The sequence below is a fragment of the Lepidochelys kempii genome, chromosome 2 (assembly GCF_965140285.1).
Source record: "Lepidochelys kempii isolate rLepKem1 chromosome 2, rLepKem1.hap1, whole genome shotgun sequence".
NCBI lineage: Eukaryota > Metazoa > Chordata > Testudines > Cheloniidae > Lepidochelys > Lepidochelys kempii.
Genome location: NC_136381.1, coordinates 112,016,512 through 112,028,901, shown reverse-complemented (window position 1 = coordinate 112,028,901; position 12,390 = coordinate 112,016,512). Strand labels below are relative to the sequence as shown.

Genomic DNA, 12,390 nt, shown 5'->3' with positions numbered 1-12,390 from the left:
GGTATTGATTAGACATTTAAGGCCCAATTCATGCTGATGTAACTTTACTGACTGCATGGGAGTTTCATCGGAGATGAATTAGGCCCTCAGACTCTAAACACGACATAGTGTACTTACCAAACGCTTTGGCGACATCTCCTGGACAGCTACAGCCTCCATCCTGCAACAAGCAAAACAAAATAGAAGTCAGTGAGCAGCAGGGAGCTCACACTCATTGGTGCCCTCAAAACTAATTTGACACAGCAAACATTTGTACAATACAAAACCTGTAATAACATAGCAACCCTTGGGAACCAGCATGGAAAATTCAAATGTAATGATTAGCAATGATTAGGTGCCAGTGGAAATGACAAAGCTGTGTACACATTTAGGACACAACAACTGGACAGGATTTTTAGGAACCCAGATTAATCACTGTAGTTTCATTATCTTTTTAAACCTTATTTACTCTGCTACACATTCTGCTAATGATACTACTGGTAAAAACCGCAACATTCACTCCCTGTTGCAAACCCCAGAAGCATAAAAATTGGAAATGTAAGCCCTCAATGCTCATACAGGCCACCTCCCTGTCAATGAAGGACTGTGCCCACTACTGCTGCTACTGAGAGCTCTATTATAAACCAACAGACATTTTAACTGTTGGTTTACTGTACATTGAGGAGTCACAGCAGAAGGCAATGTGCTAGCAGAAATAGTTTTTTGATGCAATAATCCACAAGTGAGTTGGGTAATCTTGCCTCTAGTACAAAATATAATTCTCTCATCATGTTCTTCACCATAAACTATGGGCTTCATAAAGCACAAGCTTGAGGCTTTTCATCTTAGACCTGAATGTTTCATCTTCTGTGCAATGTGGTGGTGGCAGTGAGTGGAATGGTGGTTGGGGAAGAGCCATGTAGGTGGAGGAAGGGAGGAATGAAGGATTCTGGGGCAGCTCTGTGTATGTTAATGTAGGTCCTGTCCTGTAAAGTGCTGAGCAACTTACTAGATGCTAAATGTCCTTCGAGCTGATTGATGAGCATGTGACCTGAGGGAGCACCTTACAGGATCAGCCCTTTCCAGGCTAATAAGTTTCCTGTTTTTGATTTTGTTGTGCAAGCTGCTCCAAAGCTAGTATTTTTACTTCATTTTGCTTCACTTTTTCCCCATCTGTAGCAGTTTGTGCTTGTGTATGACCCATGCAGCTGAGCACAGCCAGAAACTCCCATCTCTGCTGCATTTTAGAACAGACAGTGGAAGCAGTGGGCATGTTAAGCCTTGGGTGCGCACACAAGTGTTTCATGGGCTTTCCAAAGGAAACTGAGCTAGTGACCTAAGTTGGTATCATGGTGCTTTGATTGCCCAGGGGGAATATATCCTGCTGATGTTTGGGGTTTTACTCTATTTGCGGATAGCAAGAGAGACACTCCGCTGGAGGTTAAGATAGCTAAACCTCTTGCTGTCAGCTCCCACAAGGGAATGCTTCTGGACTGTGAGCAACGTTTTCTCACTGATGGGCCCCATCCGTGGCTTCCACTCCCTCTCATAGTCTGCCAGAGCCCGGGAGACAGATCATCTTCGAGGAACAAGGTACGGCATTTGCCTAATTGTTACTGTCTGTCTGAGAACGTGAGGCTAGTTTAGCAGCAACAGCAGTTGTGTTTATGGGCTATACCTGTTCAGTAGCTTCGTGTCTTATTTTTGCAACTATCCCAACTGCACAGGTGACAGGGATTTAAAACCTCCCTTAAAAACTTAAGTAATAGGGACCTTAGTGTATAATTATTATTTATTCTTTTTATAATTCACTTACAGTGCAATAAAACTACCCAGTGCATAAGAGACAGAGTAAGATTAATGCCCCAAACATCTGAGCATACAAGCTAAGATAAAGAAAAATACTAATACTATTTCAGGACTAAATGGTGTTTTTTATCAAGAGAGATCTCAAAGCCATTTACAAAGGTGAGTAATCATCATAATGCCCATGTTACAGAGTGAGTAACAGGCACAGAAAGATGTGATGAAAAATAGTTCCAGATATACTGTGATAGAACAAACAAAATGTCACACACAATAACCTGTGTTAAAAGAACATTACTAAGATTGCGAAGTCAAGCACCCCAAAGTTGGGAAATACCAGATTTAAGGTTTCCTGTACAACATTTTGTGCACAGGCATTATGATACAGTCTTTAATTACATGATCACATACTATTTTTTCCCACAGGACCCAGTTCAGTCAGTCCCAGTTCTCCCACATCCTGGCTCCTCATCAGAGCTGTCTCCCCTCCCCCTACACCTCAATCTCCTTGTCCCACTGGGTCTCAGTCCAAGTCTCCTTGCCCAGCCTGCACTCCAGCTCCTCATCCAATCTCAATTTCCTCCCACCTATTGGCTCCCAGTCCCCCCTGGTTCCCTCCCTGGCTCCCAACCCCAGTCTCCTTGCCCAGCCAGTCCCAGTCTCACCTTCCACCCCAACACCAGTCTCAGTTTCCCCCTCCCCGCCTGCCTCCATTCCTGTGCTTCCCAACTTCCTAGGCTCCTTTTCCAGATCTACTCCCTCTGCCAGGTTCAGCTCTTGTCTCCTCTGTCATTCAATCAGAAAGCTACCTCCTCCACCTGCCTGGGCCCCAGCAGTATGGGGGGAGGAGGGAGGGGTCATTTAGAGCAAAGGCTAACCAAGCTCCCTGCTCTCAGATCAGGTGTCTGGACTGTCACAGCACACAGCAGCCCAGAGCTGCAACTGCAGGGCAAGTCCCGCTCAGCCCCAGGGAGAAGTAGGCTCAATGCTGATGGAATCTTATGGGAATTCAGCAGCTAAAGTCTGTACTGAGCATGTGCAAAATTTGATTTTTCAAAGGCTTATAATAAGTTAGCCAGTTTTTTGCAGCTTTCATGGGGACAACAAATGGTATGTGCCTGAGACAAAGGCCACCCCCCTGCCAAATTTTGAGTTCCTGGTTCAAAGCATGAGGGCGGTATAATTTTTCACACAAAAAAGTTGCCAGAATTTTTTTTAACAAGGGAAAACAAGCATATTTTCCCCTAGCCTCATTCTCAGAAATGGCTGAACCATTTTGTCTGAAATTTTCCTAAACAATTCAGCCTAAGGTAGACCCTAGCATGGAAAATTTCCCTCCAAACAGTTAAAGTCTGGCCAAGTTTGAAAACAAGGCATTGTAATGGGAAGTGTCATGCAACTTTGATAACAGGTTGTTCTTTCAGCCTCACCTATAGCACCAGCAAAAATATATATCCGCTATACTACGTGAAGAACATACATATGGCACACGATAGACACAGTACAACAGTATATACATAGGGCACAGTTAGGCATGAGCAAAATAGAGTGGCAGCAGCTGAGTGAAGAATACCTAAGTCATCCAACTTATGTAGCAAGTGATGGCTCAGACAGGCTAGGGGCAGCATGAGAGAATGTGCATTGCCTCTTTGAGGGGGCACATATAATATATGCCGTCGTCTATAGTAGAAATGCATTTCATTTTCAAGATTTCAGAGTAGCAGCCGTGTTAGTCTGTATTCGCAAAAAGAAAGGGAGGACTTGTGGCACCTTAGAGACAAACCAATTTATTTGAGCATTAGCTTTCGTGTAGCTCACGAAAGCTAATGCTCAAATAAATTGGTTAGTCTCTAAGGTGCCACAAGTCCTCCTTTTCTATTTTCAAGATTGTTGGCTTATTAAAGTATATGTCTGCTTTTCTATGCAGGACGATAGTTCTCTGACCTAAAAGAAACAAAAAGAACGAGTAGTACTTTCTAAGGTGCCACAAGTGCTCCTCGTTCTTTTTGCTGATACAGACTAACACGGCTACCACTCTGAAACCTAAAAGAAACAGAAACTTTATCCCAAGCAAAGCCATGAAGAGCAAACTTGCCTCCTGAATAACCTCCTTGCTGCAGCTTACTTCTGCACTTTCATAAGACCAATGTGCTAATGCAGCAGGGAAAGTGAAAAAGGAGACAGCTGGCTCTCAGACAAAAGAGCAGGCGGACAAAAAAAAGTCCATGTCTTTTTGACAGTGTTTCCTCTTTTCTTTCAGTGGATTGTGAAAGATTCATTTCTGAGATGAGCTTTGAGTCTTAAAGTTTAGTTAAAGCCAGAAAAATAGGTGTACCAAACTTCATCCCTGGTGCAACTCATTTGGTAGACAGGGAATGAATTTGGCCCACCATGTAAGAACTGGCACCTTCTCACTCAACATATTTGCCCCGTGAGTTATATCTACTCACTGTATTGATTTAAACAAGTTTTAAATCCAGTTACCATTGCAGTGCTCGTACGGCTATGGGAGAGTTAGCTGGAGCCTGTTCTGTTCACATAGTGCGCCCACCACTGTGATGTGACTGGTCCATTCCATTTTTAAGATATCCTTCACTTTGTGGGCAAACAGTACCACAGCCAGCAGTATGCTACCTAAACAAGACGAGTTCATGGATGAAGAGCAAATGGCTGAAAAAGCACTGGGAAGTGGAGGAAAACCATTCCAAAGAACTAACGAGTATCAGATCATAACCCAAAATCAAGGGTGTCTGCCTGCAGATCATGAAGATGGTATGAAGCTTTGGAATACTTTGACATTCCTCGCGGATACCAGATATCAAAATAACCACAGCTGCTAACAATGCTTCTTCCACTTAGCCCTGGTCTACACTAGGACTTTAGGTCGAATTTAGCAGCGTTAAATCGATGTAAACCTGCACCCGTCCACACAATGAAGCCCTTTATTTCGACTTAAAGGGCTCTTAAAATCAATTTCCTTACTCCACCCCTGACAAGTGGATTAGCACTTAAATCGACGTTGCCGGCTCGAATTTGGGGTACTGTGGACACAATTCGATGGTATTGGCCTCCGGGAGCTATCCCAGAGTGCTCCATTGTGACCGCTCTGGACAGCACTCTCAACTCAGATGCACTGGCCAGGTAGACAGGAAAAGAACCGCGAACTTTTGAATCTCATTTCCTGTTTGGCCAGCGTGGCAAGCTGCAGGTGACCATGCAGAGCTCATCAACACAGGTGACCATGATGGAGTCCCAGAATCGCAAAAGAGCTCCAGCATGGACCGAACGGGAGGTACGGGATCTGATCGCTGTTTGGGGAGAGGAATCCGTGCTATCAGAACTCCGTTCCAGTTTTCAAAATGCCAAAACCTTTGTCAAAATCTCCCAGGGCATGAAGGACAGAGGCCATAACAGGGACCCGAAGCAGTGCCGCGTGAAACTGAAGGAGCTGAGGTAAACCTACCAGAAAACCAGAGAGGCGAACGGCCGCTCCAGGTCAGAGCCCCAAACATGCCGCTTCTATGATAAGCTGCATGCCATTTTAGGGGGTTCAGCCACCACTACCCCAGCCGTGTTGTTTGACTCCTTCAATGGAGATGGTGGCAATACGGAAGCAGGTTTTGGGGACGAAGAAGATGATGATGATGATGAGGTTGTAGATAGCTCACAGCAAGCAAGCGGAGAAACCGGTTTTCCCGACAGCCAGGAACAGTTTCTCATCCTGGACCTGGAGCCAGTACCCCCCGAACCCACCCAAGGCTGCCTCCTGGACCCAGCAGCCGGAGAAGGAACCTCTGGTGAGTGTACCTTTTAAAATACTATACATGGTTTAAAAGCAAGCATGTGAAAGGATTACTTTGCCCTGGCATTCGCGGTTCTCCTAGATGTAGTCCTAAAGCCTTTGCAAAAGGTTTCTGGGGAGGGCAGCCTTATTGCGTCCTTCATGGTAGGACACTTTACCACTCCAGGCCAGTAACACGTACTCGGGAATCATTGTACAACAAAGCATTGCAGTGTATGTTTGCTGGCATTCAAACAACATACGTTCTTTATCTCTCTGTGTTATCCTCAGGAGAGTGAGATATAATTCATGGTCACCTGGTTGAAATAGAGTGCTTTTCTTCAGGGGACACTCAGAGGAGCCCATTCCTGCTGGGCTGTTTGCCTGTGGCTAAACAGAAATGTTCCCCGCTGTTAGCCACAGGGAGGGGGGAAGGTTGAGGGGGTAGTCACGCGGTGGGGGGAGGCAAAATGCGACCTTGTAACGAAAGCACATGTCCTATGTATGTAATGTTAACAGCAAGGTTTACCCTGAAAGAGTGTAGCCACTGTTTTATAAAATGTGTCTTTTTAAATACCGCTGTCACTTTTTTTTTCTCCACCAGCTGCATGTGTTTCAATGATCACAGGATCTTCTCCTTCCCAGAGGCTAGTGAAGATTAGAAAGAAAAAAAGTCAGACCACCATTCTGCATTTGCTCAGCCTGTAGTTGAACAGCTCCTGACTACTGTCCAGGCTGCCTGTGTACGGCTTCATGAGCCATGGCATTAAGCGGTAGGCTGGGTCCCCAAGGATAACTATAGGCATTTCAACATCCCCAACAGTTGTTTTCTGGTCTGGGAATAAAGTCCCTTCCTGCAGCTTTTGAAACAGACCAGAGTTCCTGAAGATGCGAGCATCATGCACCTTTCCCGGCCATCCCACATTGATGTTGGTGAAACGTCCCTTGTGATCCACCAGAGCTTGCAGCACTATCGAAAAGTACCCCTTGCAGTTTATGTACTCACAGGCTTGGTGCTCCGGTGCCAAGATAGGGATATGGGTTCCGTCTATGGCCCCACCACAGTTAGGGAATCCCATTGCAGCAAAGCCATCCACTATGATCTGCACATTTCCCAGGGTCACTACCCTTGATATCAGCAGATCTTTGATTGCGTGGGCTACTTGCATCACAGCAGCCCCCACAGTAGATTTGCCCACTCCAAATTGATTCCCAACTGACCGGTAGCTGTCTGGCGTTGCAAGCTTCCACAGGGCTATCGCCACTCGCTTCTCAACTGTGAGGGCTGCTCTCATCTTGGTATATATGCGCCTCAGGGCAGGAGAAAGCAAGTCACAAACTTCCATGAAAGCGCCCTTACGCATGCGAAAGTTTCGCAGCCACTGGGAATCGTCCCAGACCTGCAACACTATGCGGTCCCACCAGTCTGTGCATGATTCCCGAGCCCAGAATCGGCGTTCCACAGCATGAACCTGCCCCATTAGCACCATGATGCATGCATTGGCAGGGCCCATGCTTTCAGAGAAATCTGTGTCCATGTCCTGATCACTCACGTGACTGCGCTGACGTCGCCTCCTCGCCCGGTATCGCTTTGCCAGGTTCCGGTGCTGCATATACTGCTGGATAATGCGTGTGGTGTTTAATGTGCTCCTAATTGCCAAAGTGAGCTGAGCGGCCTCCATGCTTGCCTTGGTATGGCGTCCGCACAGAAAAAAGGCGCGGAACGATTGTCTGCCGTTGCTCTGACGGAGGGAGGGGCGACTGACGACACGGCTTACAGGGTTGGCTTCAGGGAGCTAAAATCAACAAAGGGGGTGTCTTTACATCAAGGAGTATTTCAGGCAGGACTTCACGGAGGGTTCCAATAAGAAATGGTGCACCTAAGTTATCATTCTTATTGTAACAAAGAGGTTAGCCTGGCCTCTGATTGATACATGGCTAGATTTACCTCGCTGCACCTTCTCTGTGAGTGACTGCAGTGTGACCTAGAGGAATGAGTCCCCTAGACAGGGGAGGAGGCAAATGAGTACAAAACAAATCTGGTCTATTTCTTGTTTTGACCCACTCCATCTATCTTTTACATCTTTGGCTGGCAGCAGACGGTGCAGAAGGACTGCATGCCATCCACATCTCATGGCTGCTCGGCAGAAGATGGTACAGTACGACTGCTAGCCATCCTCATCTCTTGCCTGCCTGGCAGAAGATGGTACAGTACGACTGCTAGCAGTCCGTATCGCCTGCCCGCTCACCATAAGACGGTTCAATAGGACTGACTGCAGGACTAAAGAGAATGACCTGGTCAAGTCACTCCAAATTTAGTCCCTGTGCCCATGTCTGTCCAGGCGCTCCCAGCCGACGTGGCCAGGAGCACCTCGGACATGACGATGACGGCTACCAGTCGTACTGTACCGTCTGCTGCCACAAGGCAAGGGATTGCTGCTACTGTGTAGCAATGCCATACCGCGTCTGCCAGCACCCAGGAGTCATAGGGTGACGGTTACCTGAGCGGGCTCCATGCTTGCCGTGGTATGGCGTCTGCACAGGTAACTCAGGAAAAAAGGCGCGAAACAATTGTCTGCCCTTGCTTTCACGGAGGGAGGGAGGGAACGGTATGTACGATATGTACCCAGAACCACCCGCGACAATGTTTTAGCCCCATCAGGCATTGGGATCTCAACCCAGAATTCCAATGGGCAGCGGAGACTGCGGGAACTGTGGGATAGCTACCCACAGTGCAACGCTCCGGAAGTCGACTCTAGCCTCGGTACTGTGGAAGCGCTCCGCCGAGTTAATGCACTTAGAGCATTTTCTGTAGGGACACACACACTCGAATATATAAAACCGATTTCTAAAAAACCGACTTCTATAAATTCGACCTTATTCTGTAGTGTAGACATACCCTTACATTCCACCCAGACAGATGCTGACTTGGCTCTGGTGACCCTTGTATTTGTCACCTCCAGGCTTGATTCTTGTAACACGCAGCACCTGGGGCTGTAAACAAGAAGCTGTGGAAACCCTCAGGTCGGTCAGAATGTGGCAGATCCCCTGCTCAAGCTTTCTGAGTTGATGTGCACACACTACCCTGGTTTTCCAGTCACCTCCCCAATGCCTGATTGAATGCTGCAGATCAGTTACAGTGTTTTCCCCAAGAATTGAAATTCGGGGGGGGGTTGAATTTACAGGAGGGGGGGGGGCGTCAGGGCCGAGGAGGGGTGAGACCATGAGGGTGAAGGTGGCTCTATGGCACCATAGTAAAAACTGAAAAATGTTTCATGACCATTTAATTAGATTTAACTCATGTTTTAAAATCATCACAAAAATTAAAGTTGGCTACTCAAGCCTTCTATGAAGCACTACATCTTCATCCTTCTTGGTTTCTTGTTATAATTTTGCACAACTCTGTTAATGAACTTCTTGGATGCAATGCGTTCATCTTTGGTGGTTTCTCGTGTGTCCAGTACTTCCATTCCTTCAACTGATATGCTCATTAGATCATTCACAAGATCAGACAGGAGACTTCTTTCAGAAGACAAAGTTCTATTCAATGAGGCAAAAGAACGCTCAACTGTAGCTGATGTGACTGGGAGTAACAAGAGATGAATTCCTACTTCTTGCATCCCATGAAACATAGCACAAAGATCGGGTCAAGCCACTAGTGATGATAAAAAAGAAGTTGAAGTCAAATCTTCATTCATTGTTCAAATTCTCTATTCTGTCCTGAGCACATGGCAGCCCCATTGCTGGTAGTGCCTCACTTCACTCAACTGTCGGTGTTCGATAGGACAGGGATCTGTAAAAGCTACACAGAGGTTGAGTAGAATCTGTAAGTCGCTGATGTAGATTTTTAAGAATCAAGTCTGTGTACCTTTTCAGTTGTCTTAACAAACACTTCTTGTCCTCTTCACTTAAGGATTCGATATAAATGCCTTCATTACTCAACTTCTGGACTGAAGTCTTTGCTTCTTCCATGCTTTTTCAATGATAGCTCTCTGATTGATCCAAATGTAGCTTCTATTGCTGGACAAAGATTTACTACTGTTGTAGCAGATGCCTGGATGGCATTGTTTAATGATCCAAGTGGTTTCAACAGTAGACTTATAAGGGAGAGAATGGCAATAGTCTTCTCTGAACGTAGTAGCAAAAGTAATCCACCAGCCTCACACTACTTAGATCCATCCCATCTTGGTAGATACTACTTTCCAAAGCCAGTAATAATGGCTGGAGTAATTTTAAGACAACAGCCAAGGATCACTCATGAGAAAGCCAGAGGGTTTTCCCAGGTTGGACTAATTTGAACTTCAGTCCCAGTGTATTTTCTATATTTTCCATGATATTCAGTCTTTTTGGACTCTTGCTGAAAAAAGAATATAATGAAGACATTAAATTTATAGCTTTTTAAATGTCTTTTGAAGAGTCTGCAGCTCGTACTAGCGCTAGTTGGAGTAGATGGCCTCTACAGTGTGTATAGGAGAGATTAGGGTTACACTTTTCTCTGAGCAAAGCTTATACTCCACCATGTCTTCTAGAGAAGTTTGCAGCTCCATCAAATGCACAAGCAGCCATCTGTTTGGGGTCCAACTGACAAGCATGTAACTCTTCTAAGATGTGGGTTGTCACAGATGCAGCCGATGTGTCTTCTATAACTTGAACATCTAGAAATGCATCTACTGGCCAACCACTGACATCAAGATAACGGACACAATGACTTAATACTTGATGTGCATTTGCATCATTGCATTCATCAGCCGGTATGCACATTTTTTTTGTGGTGAGAGAATTCTTCACTTTTTCAGTAGTTGAGTCTTTCACTCTTGCACCACATGCTTCTAGCCAGTCAGTTGAGTTTCTGGCAGAAAGATAGTGAGCATTTGCTGGTCTTGTTCAGAACCAGTGTTCAACCTCAGGATGAACAAGTGACAATGAACTTAACATTGGCCTCCAGTTTGTAGTGTGTGGTATCTCTTGCTTAAATAGAAAGTATGATGCCACAGCCATGTTTGTTCGCATGAACTGTGTTGTGTCTCCAGCATTCTTAACAGCCTCATTAACACTCACCGGTGTTGTCCTTGGTCAGTGGAGACTCAGAGTTCAGAGGTGCTTTCACATGAGTTCACCTCCCAGGTGGGGGGCAAGAAGGAACCTTGTTCCTCCAGCTGCTCACTGTTTGCTCTTGCCACTGTTGTTCCTTGTGCCACTGTTCACTCCATCGCTTTGTTGCCAATGGCCCTGCACCATTTGCCACTGTGACCTCTGCGAGTTGGTCTCTTGAGGTTCCACCCAGCTCTCAGTGATTTCAGCTGAGCTCTCAGTGGGGGAACCTCACTGCTAGTGCAGACTGGGCCGTCTCTTCCACAGAAACACTGTCCCACAGCAGGTCTAAGCACTTAGACCTGATTTTCAGTAATTTCAGCTGTAGTGGTCACTTAACAAAATAAAAAGAAAAGGAGTACTTGTGGCACCTTAGAGACTAACCAATTTATTTGAGCATAAGCTTTCGTGAGCTATAGCTCACTTCATCGAAAGCTTATGCTCAAATAAATTGGTTAGTCTCTAAGGTGCCACAAGTACTCCTTTTCTTTTTGTGAATACAGACTAACACGGCTGTTACTCTGAAACTTAACAAAACAAAAGACTCTCTATGGAGCCTAATCAGCTCTGTCTTTAAACAGTGGAAAGGGGCAGGCCAAACAGTACTTCTGACTCAGGTAGACCATCAAGCAAAACACCTGTCCCCACCCTCTCTCTTGATGCCCTCAATCAGCACAGGCTAAGTACAGTTCTACTGCCCTTTACTCAGACAATAAGAACAACTACATTTCATTACCCTTCACCCGCCCTGCCCCCTCCTGCATTCAAGTGATTTGTAACCCAACCCCAGCCAAAATCTATCACTTGGGCAACACAGTTCTGTTTGCTGGATACCTAGGTAGATTAGGTGTGACTGTAAATACAAATCTGGTCCTGAAGCCTTTCTCCCCAGCTCATCACTAGCTGTCAGGGAGAGCTCATTTAGACTTTGCTTACAAATCATAATTTGAAATTATTAGGTTGGCCAACATCACCAAAATGAATGCACTGACATTGTCATAAAGAATAACAGCTGTATAAGGAAGCTAGTCTATGTTCATACTTTTCAAATCTATTATACTTTTTCAGATATACGTATTTTATCACACACTGTATATGCTTTTAAAGTGTGTATTAATGTTTCAATTTCAATTCAAATTTCCAGTCACTAAACAGGAATCACTGCATGTAACTAGTTCACAAAACTGGGAGGGGTGTTGGGGAAATTCACGGGGAGTGTACATCTCTCCCCCCCCCCCCGGAGTGGTGTGGGGTAATCCCATCCTCACCCTCGGTCTAGTCCCTTTACGCTGGATTCCAGTGGCGTAAAGGGACCCTAATGGCCTCGGTTCCAGCTGGAGGAGGATTCCCCTGGCTCAGGTACTGTAGCACACAGCCACAAGGCTATCCTCTAAGGACTCCCCCTTAAGTCACAAGCCCTGGCTTAAAGGGCTCATCAGGGGCAGGCTGCAGACTTTCCAGGCAGTGCTGCTGCCCATAGAGTAGCCCAGGGAGGCTCTCATAACTAACATAGGTGCCAGGTTTAAATTACGCTGGAAGCTGCTCTGGCCCCCAAAACTGCCCAGGATCAGGTGTGTGCAAAGGTGGCCGAAAGCCATGTTAGAACTCCCTCTGCCTGGGATGCAGGTTCTGTGCTGCATCTCTTAGGTTGCGTCTACACTACAAGCTAGGGGTGTGATTCCCAGGTCATGTAGGCATACCTGTGCTAGCTCTCAAACTAGCCGCAACGTAGC

General features: G+C 46.0%; 1 protein-coding gene across 7 annotated transcripts in view; it reads right to left on the bottom strand.

Moving 5' to 3' along the window:
- The window catches only part of GMPR (guanosine monophosphate reductase), a 73,414-nt gene that overhangs the window by 24,453 nt on the left and 36,571 nt on the right, over positions 1-12,390 (bottom strand). For all 7 annotated transcript variants that reach the window (XM_073331987.2, XM_073331981.2, XM_073331984.2 and 4 more), the window contains one exon: positions 118-160. In XM_073331987.2, the coding sequence (XP_073188088.1) occupies positions 118-160 (43 nt within the window). The remainder of the gene's footprint in view (positions 1-117; positions 161-12,390) is intronic.